Source organism: Triturus cristatus, chromosome 3_2 (genome assembly GCF_964204655.1).
Source record: "Triturus cristatus chromosome 3_2, aTriCri1.1, whole genome shotgun sequence".
Taxonomy (NCBI): domain Eukaryota; kingdom Metazoa; phylum Chordata; class Amphibia; order Caudata; family Salamandridae; genus Triturus; species Triturus cristatus.
This window is the reverse complement of record NC_140584.1, coordinates 841,443,440-841,461,533: the sequence shown is the minus strand read 5'-3', so window position 1 is coordinate 841,461,533 and position 18,094 is coordinate 841,443,440. Positions and strand designations below refer to the sequence as shown.

Here is an 18,094-nt window from a genome sequence, read left to right as displayed (position 1 = left end):
AAACTGTTTCAAGCTAAGGGCGTGGAGCCTATCCTGGGTGACACCTAAGTCTAGATCAGCCTCCAACTCCAGTATTTCGGCCTCCAGCTTCACGACCTCCCCATTCCTAGCTTTCTTGGTCTCGACTATTAAAGATAGGGCCTGGCCACGAATAACAGTGTTGAAGGCTTCCCACAGGGACACTGAGGACACGACAGACCCCTCGTTCTCCAGGAAGTAGTGGTCGAGCGACTTAATGAGGCTGTTGCGAGTCTTGGGGTTGCGCAGGTGCCAAGGGTTAATAGGGGCGATCCGCCCCGCGGCTTGCGTCCCCGTGTCGAAAAGAAGCCACACAGGGGAGTGATCTGAAATGCCCCGTGCCAAGTGTCGTACCTCCCCAATGTGGGGGGACTGGGCCGCGGGCATGAGGAAGTAATCAAGCCTGGAGAGACTCCCAAGAGCCCCGGAGTGGAAGGTGTATTGACATTGCGTCGGATGCATTAACCTCCAGCAATCCACCAAACCAAAGGTATCCAAGAACCCACCAAGCCATGATTGGGAAACGGGAAGGGCCCTGGGGGGGTGGCGATCCAGATCGCCGGACAGCACGGAGTTGAAGTCCCCACCCATGAGGAGAAGACTATCGGGGAGTTCCAGCAACATCCGACCGACATCAGAGAAAGTGGAGGTCTGGAGGCTTGGGGGAACATATATCGAGGCTAAGGAAAGAGTCTTGCCCTCCCACCTACCGGTTAGGGCGGCATAACGCCCTCTGTCGTCAAGGATGACATTATCAATCTCTAGTGGGAGGGAAGACCGAACCAGAATACCAACCCCTCTGGAACCAGTGGTGAACCCGGATTGTGCAACCAATCGGTACCCCCACCTATTCATAGCATGACACACATTGCCTACCAAATGCGTCTCCTGCAGGAGCACTACGTCAGGAGTCAAACGACGCAAATATTGCAGTACAACACCCCGTTTAATATGATCCCCCAATCCATTGACGTTCCAAGATATCAACCTCAACCCACTACCCCCCATCCCCACAAGAGTTGCATGAGTCCCCCCCACAGAGAGCCGGACACCTGAAGCAAAGAAAAAACCCATATGCCGCCTTGAGAAAAGAAAACACAAACACCCCCTCCCACCCCCCAACCAAAACCCGTTACAACTCCCCCTTCCCTGCACCCCTGCAGATTAAAAAACCTCCCCAAAATGCAGTGTGCCTGTCGCCCTAACAATCCCATTCTACAAAAAGACCCCAGAGGAGGAGAGAGGCCCGTCTCCACCCGCCACCCAGACGCGAAATACTATATGGCAAAATATACAAAAGAAGTAGAACCCAACTGAGCAATGTCCGATTGTCAGGGTTAGGGACCAAAACGTCACTTCTGTGGAGGCTCACCACCCTCGGCACTGCCAGGGTGCCCCGTTCGATCGCCCCGACCAGGCAGGGAATCCAACCAGTCACTCACATTGTCCGGTCGCTCGAAAAAGAAGGTCCGTTCCTCGTATTCCACTCGAAGCCTGGTAGGGAAAAGCATAGCATACTTCAATCCCAGGTCCCGGAGACGTCGCTTAACCCCCAGAAAACCCATCCTCTGTCTCTGGACAAGTTGAGTGAAGTCTGGGAAAAAATTGACAGAGGAGTTTTCAAATTTCACCGGGCCATGCACTCTCGAAGCCTGCAAAATCGCATCACGGTCTCTGAAATGAAAAAGTTTTGCGATGATAGGCCTCGGTGGCGCGCCAGGCTTTGGCTTACCGCCCGGGACACGATGTGCACGCTCCACAGCAAAAAACTTGCTCAGTCCAGAAGGGGCAAGATGGGTGAGGATTAAATCTTCGACCAGGAGGTCAACCGAACGAGTCTCGGGGTTCTCCGGAACACCTATGACGCGAATGTTGTTACGTCTTGCCCTGTTCTCAAAATCCTCCAGCCGATGGAACATCAGGTCGTTGGCCGATTTCAGAGTGCGAAGGTCTGTTTGAAGTTCCGACACATCGGCCGTGAGGCTGGAAGTCTTCAAATCCAATGACTGCACCTTCTCGTTAGTCTTGGACAGGTCGGCCCTGATTAGAGTGACATCAATGGCGACCGTGTCAATTTTACGGGCCAGAGCCTCATATTGCTGGCCGATGATCTCCTTCATGCCGGTGATGGCGCCCATAATGTCCTGCAGGGACAAATCAACAGGGGCAGAAGGGTCGTCTCTGGCGTCCTCCGGGGTACGGCTGGAGAGCCCGGGGGATCCTTTGGCTTGAGTGTAACGGTCCATAACATTTGCCTGGAACGGTCCCGCACGAAGAGACGTTTTGGTCTTCCGCTTCTCTGGTTCACCCCTGCCCGTCATGTTGGAAAATGCACCCCGGGGGGCCCGCAAGCCCTGGTGAAAATGGCCGCCGGCAGGTCGGGCACCAACAGGCCAAGAAGCTGGCTCGTACGGTCCGGGAAAAGTCACAACCTGACCCAAGAGGCTGTAATGAGGAGGCAGCGATGACACTAAATGGGGATTGGTCCCCGGCCAAGCGAAACGGTCTCTCAATCAGACCGTGTCAGGATCCGGAAACGAAACCGAAAGTGGGGGTACGGCCACCGATGAGGTCCCACTGCCGTTGTTGTTCAACTATGTCCCGGCTCCACAAATCACCAAGTCCCCGGCACGGCCTCCAGGTGGGCCTCAAAAGTTCAAAGTGCTATAATTCTGGTCGCCCAAGTCTGATTCAAGTTCTGAAAAGAGTTATGGACTCAGTCGAGGTTCACCTTCAAGAGTCCGTCCGAGAAATCAGGATGTCATCAGGATAAATTGCGAGGAGCGGCGAGGGTCCGGGGAGCCCAGTGCTCACGCGACCATCTTGGATGCGCGCTAAGCTCCTCCTCAATGCCAACATTTTTGAACACAGACAACACTCTCTCTAAAATAAGATTATGCTCCCTATTAGTTTCTGCAAAAATGAGAACATCGTCCTGAAATGCTTGTACCCCAGATATGCCCTTGAGAATGGTATCCATGAATTTTTGAAATACACTTTCCGCAGATGCAAGACCAAATGGCATGCGCAAATATTTGAATGCGCCAAAAGGTGTGATAAAAGTTGTCAGTTCTTGGCTCTCTTTTGCAAGTGGTATTTGGTGGTACGCTGATCTAAGATCAAGTAGTGAAAATATTTATGCTTTGCCCAGATTTGCTAAAAGATCCTGAACCTTGGGTAAAGGATAACAATCAATGATGATATTTTTGTTGAGAGTGCGAAGGTCCACACATAAGCGGATCTCGTTTGTCTTTTTCTTAATGATTACAATAGGACTGACCCACTCTGATAAATCAGTAGCTGTAATAAACCCTCCTTGCAAAGTTTGTCAAGCAGGATCTTGAGATCCTGCCTGACACTAAGAGGGACAGACCTTACTTTGTGTACCACCGGGGATGCATCCTCCTTAAGCTTAATCAGGTGCTCAAATTTTTTTATGTTGCCAATAACATCACAAAATACTTCACTAAATTTGTTGATTACATTAACAACATTGGTTTCAAATTCACTCTCAATGAAGTTGATAGATTGTTCTGCAAGGACAATTGGGTTTTCGGCACCAGGAATAAGCATAATACCTAGTCTAGCTAGGTCTTTCCAACCAATTATGTTTTTTCCTCTAATCGCTACATATATTTTTGTTGTTATTTTCCTACCTAAACATGAAAGAGTATCAATAAAATAACCTGACATATCAATATTTTGACCTCCAAATGCTTTAGGATGAAAATCAGACTGGGAGAGTTGTCTATCTTTAAACCTTTCTTCTAATAAATCATCAGAAATGATCGTGATGGGTGCACCTGAGTCAGCCATCATCTCAATGGGAACATCAGATACAATTGCTTGACAAAATGGTCCTTTTATAGAAATATCTTCTATGTTGTTATCTGAAATTGTAAGAAGCATCTTACCCAAATCTTGAGCACATGTGTCGGGTGTGACATCAACTGAACTTACTCTGACAATGTTTTTACCAGATTTGCATACTGATATAAAATGCCCTAATTTACCACATTTTGTACAACGTTTAAATTAGGCTGGACAACTGGGGTTATTGCCTAGGTGATTTCGAGATCCACATCTGAAACAAACATTATTTGGTTTTCTGAAGGGAACATGGTTAACCCCTTCAGTGCCACGCCCTTTCCCCCTCCTGTGCCGGGCGTTTCCTTAGTGGGCGGGTTTCATGACGAGATAGTCTCGTCATGGGCACAGCCCGACCGTGCTCCATGACGAGACTATCTCGTCATGGGCACAGAAGAGGTTAAACCTGTTTCTGGTGTCAATGGCTGAAATTTGAACGTCGTCATTTGAAACTATTTCTACTGATGGCCTTGAAGAAGGAAGATCATTAGAGATAACCTTTGAAGAAATCATGGATCTTTCTATCCCTTTTGCTATTTCTATTGTTTCACTCAACGTTGGGTCTCTACACCCTAATAGTCTTTCTTGTATTTTTTTAGACGAGCAATGATACACAAATTGATCTCTTAAGCATATGTCTAATACGGCTACAAAATTACATGTGGATGCTAAATGTCTCGAACACTGAAATGTAATCTTCTACAGTTTCATCTATATGTTGTTTTCTCTTCATAAAGTTAAAGCGTTCGAGAAGTATGCTAGGTTCTTCTGCGAACTTTCTTGAGAGTCTCGCTAAACCTTCAGAATACACATTCCAACCTTCTTGAGCTCCTGCTGGGGGTTGAATTTGTGGTAGGTTGTTAAATACTTTTTGACTTTCAAATCCCAAATGACCATACAGGAGGGCAAACTTTCTTTTTGCATCAAATTCATTTGCGTCATTAGCTACTAGGTAGTTTTGAAATAGATTCAGCCAATGTTTCCAGGGAATAGTTGGTTTACCTGGTGAAGGTGAGAACTCAGAAATATTCAGCAGGTGATTGTTTGATGCCATTTGTTAATGTTAATTCCAAACTCCCAACCAAATATCATTAAAGTGTGCCTGTCACCGAAAGTACAGGCAGAGATGAATGTATAGATGCTGTTAACCCCAAATTTTTATGTTTTTAGCTTTTATGGGTTAGAAATCCTGACAAACTTCTCCCAAAATTAATTAAATAAATGGTGTGCCCATCACCGATGAACAGGCAAGTCTTACCGCCTCCAAAATCATCGTCGCGTTGAGAACAGGATGAAGCTCCTATGCAAATCGCCTGAAAAACGGAGGAACAATGTTTGTTGGTAGTGTTGCTAGGCAACCCACTCCGAAGTTTGGTATACGGAGCGCGCTTCAGCCCAAAACAGATGAAATGCTTGATAAAACCCCTCTAGCCGTGTACGCGATTAGCGTCACGACGTCAAAGGGGAAGTGACAAATCTAACCTCGGATGAAAAATCAGTCTTCATGAGGTGGAAGCGAGAGGTTGCTGCAGCGTGATGAAAAACTGTGACTTTTCCGTCTAAAAAGATGTTAATGCTTGTTTCCAATCGGTGAGCTTTGATGAATCCGTCGTCGCCAAGTGTAATATCCAATTAAATACTCTTGAGAAGATGCACTTAATAAGCTAAGTGTTTATTGAAGTAGCGTAGCGTGGAGAAAAGTAGCCCACAACCGGTCATTCAACAGCTCTCGAAGCAACTGCCTGAATGAACAGTTACAGGCAGCCACAACGAAAACCGCGGAATGAACGGGACACATTAAACAATAAAAAAGCGTGGGGAAGACGCTCGAGGAACACAACTATCAGCACGTGAATGACAAGTCGCTCTTAAAGGGAAAGAGCGACTTGTTACCTTAACATGTGCCCAAGAGAAAAAGCCTGGCCAGGCCCAAGGTGTTTCCATAAGAATTGGGGCCTGCGGTTGACCTTGTTCCTACGCCCGAAATTGGCCTCTACATGGCTATGTCAAGACTGCCGTTGCGGATCCGCCACCAACACCGATCTCCTGCCCATCTGTTAAGGTCTATCCCACATCTGCAAAGACAGCTAGCTTTTCTTGCCAGCGAGGCCACCGCCTGCCAGCAGCAACCTTGCCGAAAACGTGACAGCGGCGCAGGTGCCCGAAGCACCGAAGAAGCTTCACCAGTCACCAGTGCGCATGCCCTCCCAAGAAGTGGGAAAGAGGCAGCGCGAGAAGAAGTTGGGTAGCTGCCTAGCAACGCGGGAGACACCACGAAGTAAGCAACCACGTCACTCATTGAGAACAAACTTTAAAGTGTGAGAGATGAGCACACTTTCAATATAACAACTGGGTGTGGCCGGATTGCTTGTAGGAATCTCTAATCGCGCTATCACTTTTCCCCTGGGGGGAACCGCATGTTGTAGGAGGAGGGAAATGGGGGAAAGTAGTGTGTAAAGGCGCAGCCAGCGCCAGCCACCAGGACACTTGCCTGTATTGTGTGCGTAGTATTTAGTTGTAGTATACATTAAACAATTTTTCTTCTTGAAAGTAAAGCACTGGGTTGGATAATGCGGCCCCCAGGGGAAGTAGGGTCGGCAGACCAGTCTCCCCCTGGGGTTTTCGCACAACAGGAAGGACAAGGTGGGGTGTTATGGTCAAGGGGTGGGGTTAGGGGTGGGGTCTAGGGCTAGGTTAATAGGGGAAAGGGAGGAGGTTTCTTCCTCTTCCTGCCCTCAGCGCCAGTGGGGAAGATTCGAATAATTTATTGGATCTAGAGTTAGGCTTAGTTAGGCCCAATCGGTCGATTGGTTTTTGGCGCAGGGCTGCTGGCGACCTGGTTTGCGCTGCTTAGCATTTAAGTCCCCCGTGGTAGTGCTTTGCACCCCCCCCTCAGTGTTGTTCTAAGTCCCCTTAGAGTCAGCGTAGCGGCGGAGGCGGCCCCACTCACCGTCCAGTCCGAAATGGAGACGCCAGACACCGAGGCCGTCCACACTGCTTTACAGGTGCTGGGCTGAGCGGGGAGAGCGGATCTCCTGCAGCCCGGCGTGCTGGAGCAGGCCTGTGTCGGGATGTCCCGGACCCCCAGGTCCGCTTCTTACGGGGGTCGCAGCTGCGGTGGTAGCGTGCCTTGAAGAGCCATCACCGTCATGTAAAGGTACGTCCGGGTGGGGTCTGGGCCTGAATGAGACAGGGAAGCGTGGCGGCCAGCACAAGAGCCTGCCCGCGCGCCTGCAAGTGGATGCGGCCACTCCATCAGCGCCTCAGGAGTCGGAAGGGAGGGGCGGGGGGACCGCCTTTAAACAGCGTGTGCCGGTGGCGGATCGGGGCGAGAGCACCCCAGGCCTGTGGCAGGACAAGGTACTGGGAGGCCAATTTGATGAGGCCCCAGGGGAATTGCCCCAGTCAGAGAGTGAGGACAAGGGAGAGGATGGGGAAGGGGTGGGGGAGCATGCGGGGGAGGATTTTGCCCTGGTATTGTCGGGCAGCGAATCAGTGGAAAGGGAAGAGGGGCGATGGGATGTGGGTCCTGTCGACCTCTCGTGTAGTGGCAGGAGGGTGTCTGCGCCACGGGGAGGTGGGGGGGGCGGTCCCTATAGCTGCCAGTTCACATCAGGGTCCACTGGGGAGGGTGTAGGGCAGTGCGCCCGGGCCTTCACGGCCTGGGGGGCGTGGGTGAGTGAGCAGGACTATCCAGCAGTGTTGCCCAGGTGGTCAGGGATGTCCTTGGAGGAGAAGATAAGGGACCAGCGCCGCATTATTTAGGAGACTGAGACGCGGTGGCAGGCAGGGTGCGCATCCAGGGACGGGGGTGCAGGTGGTGCACACGGGTCGGGGAGACCCCGTGCACACGGTTTCGCAGAGGAGGGCAGGGCAGTGCCTGGCAGTGGGCCCCCAGGCCCCCGAGGCAAGTGGGTCTGGGTTGATGAGGCGGGACCCTCTATGGCAGGTGTAGGGATGGCTATGACGACTACGAGACCCGGTGGCACTGGGGCCCCCTCAGGTTTTTACAACCTGGGGGGGGCACCAACCAGCGGTGGAGGCTGGTAGAAGTGTAGGTGGGCCGGTGGGGCGCAAGACGGCCTCGAGACGCCGGGCTGAAAAAGCAGGGTGGTCCGCGGCGGCCTGCCCTACATAGGGAGCGGACATGTGCGGCGTCGGCGAGTGAGGCTGTGTTTGGTGTTAAGGGAAAGGGCTTGAAGAGAGCGGTGCGTGAGGTGCTTGGAGTGCCTGTTGAAGTGGAGAATGAGGAGCAACTGGATTATGATGATGACAGCGATGAGCTGGAAGAGGGGAAGTGCGTGGTGGGGGATTGGGGAGGCAGAAAGGGGCAACGAGAACCTATGGTGTGTTACAGGCTCCACAGGCCAGCACCGGCGGGGGCAAGAAGGCTCATCAGAAGACGGTGGACGCCAGAGGCAAGGACCGGGAGGTGCCCACAAAGTTATCAGGTGAGGGTGCTTGGTGGGCGGCTTGGGATGCTGGCCCCCTGCCGGTCGGTGGGTGTGGGGAAGGGGTCTGTGAAGGATACGGTGGTGCCTGCTAAGCCGGCAGTTGATCAGGCTGGAGGGAGCAAGCAGTGGGTAGGCGTAGGTGTCCAGACGGACAAGACTGACAAGCAGGAAGGGAAAGATGACAAAGGTGATGACAAACATCGTAAGAAATTGCCGTATATGGGTTTGGCTATGGCACTGGGGTCGCATTTATCAGAGAAAACCAGGAATAGGATTTGGAAACATGAGTATGGGGACGTTTTCAAGCTGTTGCATAGGGAGATACAGGCCAAGGAGGGTTCCAAAGAGGTGGAATGGGAATTGACGAGGCGGCCGCGGGTACCGGTTAATATGGAAATCTAGACGTCCACCTTTTTGATATACGCGAGCATATATTGTGAGAAACATTTGGACCGAGCAATAGCGTTGTTAAAGTATATGGACATCATCCGGAAAGCTCAGATGCATTTCGGTGGTTTCGCATTGGCTCAGTTATGATGAGGAGTTCAGGGCCAGGATTAGCGTCAATGCGGATAAACCGTGGGGTGAGGTTGATCAAGAGTTGTGGATGCAGTGGATGTTCTCCACGCAATCCTCTGTGTCGATGCACATGACCAGTGGCCTGCCGGTCACATACCAGCCTTTTCAGCAGTGTCCCGCCCAGAGTGTGGCGGGTGGGCAGAGTGTTTACACAGGGACAGCGGGCCAGTCGTCCAAGCCCTCCGGGAATACCACGGGGGCTTGCTGAAACTGCAACAAGGGTTTCTGCACCAGGCACCCTTGCAAATTTAAGCACAAGTGTTCCAAATGTGGGAGTCGCCAGCCTCTCACGCAATGCTTTACCTTGGCCACACCATCAGAACAGTGGAGAATCACTAAGGGTAGGGGACAAGCTGGGCCAAAGGGCTCCTACGCCAGTTAACATTGAGGCCATGGGTCCGTGGCTCTCTACGTACCCCGAGAGGGAGGCCGCACTGAGGATTCATTGGGGTTTCAAGGAGGGTTTCCGGGTGGGTTACCAAGGCCCCCGGGTACGGAGGTGGGTGGAGAATTTGAAATCGGTGAAGGAATTGCCAGGAGTTGTCGCAGCCAAGTTGCGGAAAGAGGTTGGGGAAGGCAGGATTGTAGACCCGTTCGACCATTGGCCGGTGGAGGACCTGATTATTTCGCCCTTGGGGGTGGTACCGAAGAAGGAGGCAGGTGAATACAGGTTGATCCACCATTTGTCGTGGCCGGAAGGGAGTTCTGTTAACGATTACATTGGGGAGGAGGGCTCCAGAGTGCTATATGCTTCGGTGGACGATGTGATCAGTCTGGTGCGGACGTGTGGGCGGGGGGCGGAATTGGCAAAGTGTGACATAAAGTCGGCTTTTTGCCTCCTCCCCATACACCCCGTGGATTTCTCGCTTCTGGGGATGCAATTTGAAGGGGCCATTTTTGTGGACTAATTGTTTGCCGATGGGCTGCACAATTTCCTGTGCGCTGTTTGAGACTTTCAGCTCCTTCTTGCAGTTGGCTTTTACGAGCCGCAGTGGACATCGTGAAGTGTCGCACTATTTGGACGACTTCCTGTTTGTCGGGAGAGCTAAGTCGGAAGGTTGTGGCAGGGCGCTGGCTCCATTTCAAGTCATGGCAGAAGAGTTTGGGGTCCCATTGGCACCTCAGAAAACGGCGGGACCCAGCTGCCGGCTTACTTTCCTGGGCATTGAGTTGGATTCTGTGGAGTGGTTGGCCAGACTGCCTGAGCGGAAAGTGGTTGAGATGCAGGCCTTTTTGCAGCACATGGTTGGGGAGAGAAAGATTGACTTACGGACTGTGCAGCAACTCCTGGGTTTTCTGAATTATGCATGCCAGGTGGTGCGAGCTGGCAGGACATTCTGCAGACATCTCGGCATGGCCATGTCGGGGGCGTTGCTGCCACATCACAGAGTCAGGATCTCCATGGAGGTCAGGGCGGACTTGCGGGTGTGGCAAATGTTTCTGTCAGATTTCAATGGAGTCTCGTTGGATTTTGTGGCTGATCGGATGGTTTCGCAGGTGCAGATCTTTTCTGACGCAACGGGGGCTTCAGGTTTTGGTATCTTCTGGGATGGGAGGTGGTGTGCGGAGCGGTGGCCGGAGCACTGGCTGACACAAGGGAGATGCATAGCGTTCCTGGAGTTTTTCCGTTGTTGGTGGCACTGGTGGTGTGGGACCCGGAATTCAGAGACAGGTCAGTTCTTTTTCACATTGACAACATGATGGTAGTGGACTTGGTGAATAGGCAGAGGACAAGAGACTTGAGGGTGCTGCGCTTGTTGCGAAGTTTAATGCTACAGTGCATGCGTTTGAATGTGCTCTTCCATGCGCAACACGTCCCAGGTGCAAGTAATGACATTGCGGATGCATTGTCTCATTCGCAGTGGCAGCATTTCAGATGTTTGGCACCAGGAGCGGAGGCTTGCAAGACCAAGGTGCCGGATGGCATCTGGGCCTGGGGGGAGTGAGAGTAATGGGCCTGGTCGAACGATCCATAGCTGACTCTACGAGTTGCAGTTACAGGTTGGCGAGGTCGGAATTTGAGGCGTTTCTGGGATGGACAACTGAGACAAGGCACATGTCCCGCCACGACAGCGAACAGGGAGTTCTTCGTTTTGTTCTGTTTTGCATAGACAAAGGCTTGTCTCCCACCACGATTGCGGGGAAACTGACGGGGATTTCCTTTTATAGCATGTTGTACATGGGTTTTGATCCAGCTAAAGGCGAGCTGCTGAGCAGGATGTTGAAAGATTGGGGGCGTGAAAGAGGGGAGGGGAGGGGGGAGGCGACTAGGGATGCCATTACTTTTGATCTGTTACAATGCTTGTTGGCTGAGTTACCTAATTATTGTTATGACACTTAAGAGGTTGCGGGGTTTTGCTTGTGCATGATATGGATGTTTTTTGGGGCTTTTTGGGTTTCAGAGCTAGTGGAGGCATGGGGAAAAGCGGGTAGAGTGCTTGAGGTGGTGCGTCTGGATGGAGAGCGTTTGGGCATTTGGCTGGGACAGTCTAAGATGGACCAGGCCGGCAGGGGCAAGTGGGTGTGGCTGAATGAGAGTGTATGTGTGGGTGTGTGTCCAGTGCAAGAATGGCAGAGTTTTTGTGCTGAAGTGCGGCAGTCGACCGGTGAGATTTTTTGTCATGCTTCGCAGAAGCGGCTGACGGCTTTCCAATTATTGGCAGTGTTGAGGATGGCGTTGAGGCTTTTGGGCAGGGATCCTGTGAGGTTTGGTATGCATTCATTTCACATAGGTGCGGCGACAGTCGCGGCGCGCTTGGGTTGGTCCTGGGACAGGATACTCCAGATTCGTCGGTGTAGATCGCGCTGTTGCGAATGCTATGTGCACAAATGAGTTGGGTAGAGGGTGGCGGGGTGGTCAGCAGGGGAATTGACAGGACTGTTGATGTGGTTGTTTTGGTTTTGTTCTGGTCCTAACATTTGTTTCTTTTCGTAGGTTGCGTGGGGGGTCCGGGGACAAAGACGGTGACCTGGATAGTTGGCAACTCATTCATGCATTGGGCTTCGAAATATGCGGGCAGGCAGGTTTACGGCCATAGCCTGGGCCTGCGCAGCAGCCACCACGAGGTGCATTGGTGGGGAAAGAGTGGGATGCGCTGGGGAGATTTATTGCCCTGGCTAACGAAGAAAGTGGCCCAGAGAGGCTGCCCGGACATGTTGGTTATACATCTTGGAGAAAATTACTTGATAAAGCAATCTGGGGTGTCTCTGTTGCACCTGATGCAACGTGATTTGGAGGCCATGAAGAGCAATCTTGCCGGGGCATGTATTGTCTGGACTGAATTTGTGCCACGGAGAATTTGGAGGGGGTATTGAAACCGACTGCTGTTGAGAAAGCAAGGAGGAAATTGAACAGAGCTGTGAGAGTTTTCTGTGGGGAGAAAGGGATCAAAGTTGTTCCGCATGTGGATTGAGGCTGGAAGAGCCGTTGCTTTTTCGGGATGATGGGGTGCACCTTTCACAGATGGGCAACGCTTACTACATGATGGAATTGAGGGATGCCATTAGCAATTTGTGGAATGAGTCCATTTGGTGCCGGCGGGTTTGAAGGTGAAAGGTGCACATCTAGTGGGTGGGGCAGGTAACCGCCCTCCGGGATTTTCCTGGTTGGCAGTATTTTGGAGGGGTGGGGAGTCTATGACAGGCATACTCACCCCTCCGGGGAGGGGGATACAGGTGCATGATGGGGGTGCGGGATGCAAGAGTGCGACGGATGGAGATGCTGGAGGAGGTTGGAAGATAAGTGAGGAACGAATGAAATAAGGGAGGAGTTTGCTGAGTGAAACAAGAGTAGAACAGGAGTGTGGGAATGAATGGTGGATGAAAGTTAAAAGGTTTGGGGATTGTTTATCAGTTATTATTATTATTATTAGAGCTTATAAAGCGCACTTATACCCAAGGGTGTCCTGGCGCTGCACACTGACTCCCTGGAGCACGAGGGGCCTGTTCCCTAAATAGCCAAGTATTCAGCCCCTTTCTAAAAGAGAGGAGCTCCTTGGCATTCCTGTTATGCGCCGGCAGGCTGTTCCAGGCTTTCGCTGCACAGTAGGAAAAACTATTTCCTTCCCAACTGGCCTTTTTTATTCGGGCACCGCAACTAGTCTGCCTTCGGAAGAGCGCAACGCTCTCCCAGGCACATACCAATCAAAGCACCTACTCAAAAACTCTGGGCCACTGCCCTTCAATGCTTTGAAAACAGTGCACAGAGCCTTAAATTGAGCTCGTCTTGATACAGGCAGCCAGTGCAGTTGCCAGAGTCCCTCTCGTACGGAGGCAAACCTTGGAATGCCTGTTAGCAGTCTTGCCGCCGCATTTTGTACCAACTGTAATCTGTACAGGTGTTTTTTCTTCAGATTCAGGTACAAACTGTTACAGTAGTCCTAGAGTGACAAAATGAGAGCTGAGACTGCTAACCTGAAACCATCGGCTGGAAGAAAAAATTAAATTTTTCTCAGTATCCTAAGGATATGGAAGCAGGTCGAAACCACTCCGCTAACCTGATCCCCAAAGTCAAGTTTCTGGTCCATGATCACACCCAAATTCTTTGCCTTGCAAGTGGGGACTGGTGGCTTCCCCATTGCTTCAGGCCACATATCAGGAGTCCAGATGTTAGGATCGTTCCCAAATATCATGACCTCGGTCTTCCCTGCATTCAATTTAAGGCAATTCGAGGCCATCCAACCAGCAATGTCTTTCAGGCAGTCATGGCACCTTGCGGCCATATCCACTTGAGACCCTCGCTGTATGGATAACACAATTTGTGTGTCATCAGCATAGGATGTGAGTTGCAGGCCAAAGGATCTTATAAAAGCTACCAACGCGCTGACATAAATATTGAAAAGCGTGGGGCTCAGGAAAGACCCCTGCGGTACCCCGCAAGGGAGGGCAAAAGGTTTGGATTTATCAAGCCCCAGATCTACTGTTTGGATTCTGTCGGCCAAAAAAGATTTCAGGTTTGGGTATTATTTATCAGTTATTGATGTTTTTTGGTTAATATTGTGTTAACAACCTGATCCTAATAAAATGGCCTTTTACGCTAGCACACAGCGTGGACTGGTTATTGCGCGATCACTTTTTGCGCTGCTGTTTGTTTGTTGATTCCTGAGCTCGAGCACCCACATGCTACCTGCCTTGGAAGGGAGTCAAGTCCTGAAGGGGTTGTTCTTGGCCCTGTTTTACAGAGCCAGACTACACCTGAGGCAAATGACCACAACCCCTTGGCTTGAGACCAGTAGCCCCTGCTTGCCCCGTGCACCCCCTAGAGATGTCTGAGAGTTTTCAGTGAGAAGGCAGTGACACTTGACCCTGATGCACTCACTGTTAGAGCTCTTATCCTCTACTTTTGGTTGGGGTCACTTCGTGAACAGAGACTGCGGGTTCATTGCTTTTCCCTCATTGCCATATTTTCCTGTTTTTTCACATCCTCTGACACAGAGAAAAACTCCCTCTTAGCCTCACCAGTGCATTCTTTTCACAGGCACTGAGGCCAGATGTTAAGGTGTTCGCGGCTGAACCAAAGAACGCAGATGACTGCTTCCAGTCAAAGCTGAACGACAGACTGACCCCCAACCAGGCACCCCCAGAAACCATTGCTGATGCAATCAAGACAAGCATCGGAGCTGACACCTGGCCCGTAATCCGCAGTCTGGTGGATGACGTGTTCACAGTCAGTGAGGAGGAAATAAAGGTATTGACTGGGTCATCTAACTTTGCCAATGTGAGTCAAGAGTTTCTGTCTCCGGGAGGTAGATATTGTCACCTGGGTGAACTTTAACAGTGACATTAAGACCAGCGCCAAAGTGGTAGAGGCAGAAGTGCAGCAAAAAATTAGTGTTGCTGTGCTGAAAGAGGACAGTATAAGTGTGTTTCTACTCATGAGAAGCACACTTGAAACAATCGCTTTAAAAGAGATTGGTTAGCATAATTGTAACATGGAGTTGTCCCATAAAATTCACAGAATTGTGAAAATAGTTGTCACAATCCAAAAGAAGTCCAAAGGTAGCCATGGAGTAGGTTATAAGTAAGAGTTTTATTAAGCATAGTTACAGGTTTAGATGGTAAGTAGAAGATAGGAAGTTCAGCCCCACTAGGAGCTACATCCTTGACCCTCAGCCCACACACTACATCTGTCTCTCTGTCAACCACACCAGGCACTCCAGCATTCCACTACTTCATCAAGCATTCCAGCATTCCACACACATCACATTCATACTGGCTGAGCAGCAGGGAAAAGGTAAGTAAGGGATAGGATGCAAGGCAACAGTACAAGTTACAACATGTTACTGAGTTCTTTTCACGCTTGATACTGGCAATTGTCCCACCCCACTCCAAGAACCAATTAGCGCCTCTTCTTCAGTGTTTGTGGGACACATTTAAAGCCAATGTCTAACTAGCCGACAATGCCTTAATAAACCAAACATGTACATGTGGCTTTAAAACTGTCCTTTGCAGTATACTGTACAAAACAGGAAATTCGAGTGTCCTCTGCACTAAACCATCTTGGGACCTCGATGCATTGTTGGTAATGAGAGCAGTTCCTATCAAATATGATTAGTAATAATGTGTGTTTTATAGCATTTATTACTGCACCTCTTCCATACTAAGCCTGTAAACAACCTCTTTTATCTGTAACCAGTTTAATGGCACACTCTGGGTCCACTTGGGAAGGATGAAAGGCTTTAATGGAATTTAAACGTATGACCTGTAAATCACATCAGAAGTCAGTGGTGAGCTATAACTTGTTGAAACATTTTGTTGTCATCAGGGAACTTTTCCTTCTAATAGTTTAAATTAAAGGACTGTTCACCTCAGATATAATCTAAGTAAAATAATTTTTGAGATGTGGAAGTAGTGAAGATCATGTCACATTTCCTAGGCTTCTTTTAACTGTTTTCTCTAAAATAGCATTTAATTTGTTTTGTTTGATATTCTCTGATTTCTTACTTGCTAGTCCACAATGTGTCCTTTGATAGTTCCTATCATCAGTAATGACTAATATGGTTCCTCTCCGTGCTAGTATATCTGAATTAATTACTTTTCAAAAGTGTTGAATGCCATCTCTGAGGGTTCTCTGTCTCAAATTGTGGTGTCTGCTAGAGTGTTAGCCAATTGCTGATTTTGCTACTCTGTCCCAACAGCGGGCAACCCAGCTGGTGTGGGAGCGGATGAAGTTGATTATCGAACCGACGGCCGGTGTTGGCGTGGCAGTTGTGTTCTCGCAGCGTTTCCAGGCCCTCTCTAGGGAGATACAGAACATCTGTGTGGTGCTTTGTGGAGGAAACGTAGACATGGGTGCCTTGGACTGGCTTCAGAACCACAAAGACACGGCTTCTGCCTGAAAACCAGTTGCAGAATATAACAAGGATATACAGGGGATGATCGCAAAGTTAAAAATAAGCACTATAGATTTCAATCAATGATATCCTCCCTCATCTATGTTAAATCATGGAATGTAAAAGGAAACACCAAACAGATACTGTTCTTCACCTGGTAATGAGAGCTGAGCCCACTACATCTAGTCCCAAGACAGTTCAGTCAAACATTCATGCACCGTAATTTTCCCCAGCAAACAAGACATCTTCTCCCCCCTTTAAAGAGAAAAGTCAGGAATCACCAATCACTAGAGACATAAACCATGTTAGTTCACTATATCCATTCCGTACAGGATTTTAAAATAAATTATCCTTCCAACACTTTATGGAGCATGTAAAACATTTCAAGTTTTGGGCGTCGTGGAAGTACCTAATCCCTGCTGAGGCCACACTCCCAGCTAAAGCAGGAGCGGTCAGCATTAGGAGTCTGGGCTATAGTTCCCATTGTATGGGAATATGCTGGTACGCCAGAGGGATTTTTATCCTTCACGTGGGTTGAGTGTTACTGATTGAGGCTGGGTTTTAAGGACTTGCCTATATCCTGGCTATTAGTAGTGATGTAGATGGGTTCTACATTAGATTCCGGCCACACTGACAATAGTCATGGATGAAGAATCCTGGTTAGGGTGTCCGTAAGAGACTTAGCAATGATTGCACAGGTCCACAGCCGATGTCCACATCACACTTTCAGCATTAATGGGAAGGCCCATGGCTCTAGTCCCTGTAAACTGGTCAGTAAAGGGCCCAATGGCTAGAGTCATAGTATGCTTAGAACGAATGAGGAAGAGCCCATGTCTAGCAGGGTTCTATGATAGAATATCGATGTAAAAAACATTGATGTAAAAAATATCAGAAGAAAATATAGATAACAAAAATATTGACTCCCATACCTACACAGGTAAATACAAAAAATATTGAATCAAATATATTGAAGTTAAAAATATAGATATAAAAAATATTGATTTTAAAATATATATGAAATAATATATATTGAATATTAATTTTAACCAAATAAATTACATTTAGGTGCCGATTCAGATCCTGTAAAACCCGGCTACGAATGGTCGTACGGAGTGTTTTCTCCGTACAACTCGTACCCGGGAATTCCACCGTACAAACCAGCAAGTACGATTCGTACAGAAATACCATTTCCGTACGAATCGTAAAAAACACCGTACGGCTAAAAAATACATACAATTCTGATCCTGGACAGCGCATACGCGACGTCCGCACAGAGTCCGGCAGCGTTTTACGGACCAGCAAGTACGATTCGTACCTACAGCACTCCGCATGGCTAGATTTTTACGGGAGCCAAAAAGTGACGGAAAAGCTAAGTACGCTGCGATGCACGAGGAAAAGGGGGCCCACATCGTACGTGTCATCATGTACGGTGCGTACCCCAACATTGCATATGTACGGACCGTCCCCCAGGCATACCACCCACCCGCGTATGTCCGCACAGTACCCCAGGCGTACCCCCACCTACATATGTACGGACCGTACCCCAGGCGTACCCCAATCCTCGCGTATGTACGGTCTGTACATATGCGAGGATTGGGTACGCCTGGGGTACGGTGCGGACATACGCGGGTGGGGGTACACCTGGGGTACGGTGCGGACATACGCGGGTGGGGGGTACGCCTGGGGTACGGTGCGGACATACGCGGGTGGGGGGTACGGTCCGTACATACAGGGGGTGTGGGGGTACGGTGTGGACGTACATGGGAGGGGTGGGAGGCTGGGGGGGCCGTACGACTCGTAACCCGGGCACAAGTGTACTCGGGGTAAGGGTCGTACAAAGTTCGC

At 49.8% G+C, this 18,094-nt stretch overlaps 1 protein-coding gene across 1 annotated transcript in view; it reads left to right on the top strand.

The window, feature by feature from the left end:
- Positions 1-17,701, top strand: part of LOC146858271 (serine racemase-like) — a 119,365-nt gene extending 101,664 nt beyond the window's left edge. The window contains exons 7-8 of the mRNA XM_085646904.1: positions 14,395-14,604; positions 16,055-17,701. Coding sequence (XP_085503030.1) covers positions 14,395-14,604; positions 16,055-16,255 — 411 coding nt within the window. The 3' untranslated portion in view covers positions 16,256-17,701. The remainder of the gene's footprint in view (positions 1-14,394; positions 14,605-16,054) is intronic.
- The last annotated feature ends 393 nt before the right edge of the window (positions 17,702-18,094 follow it).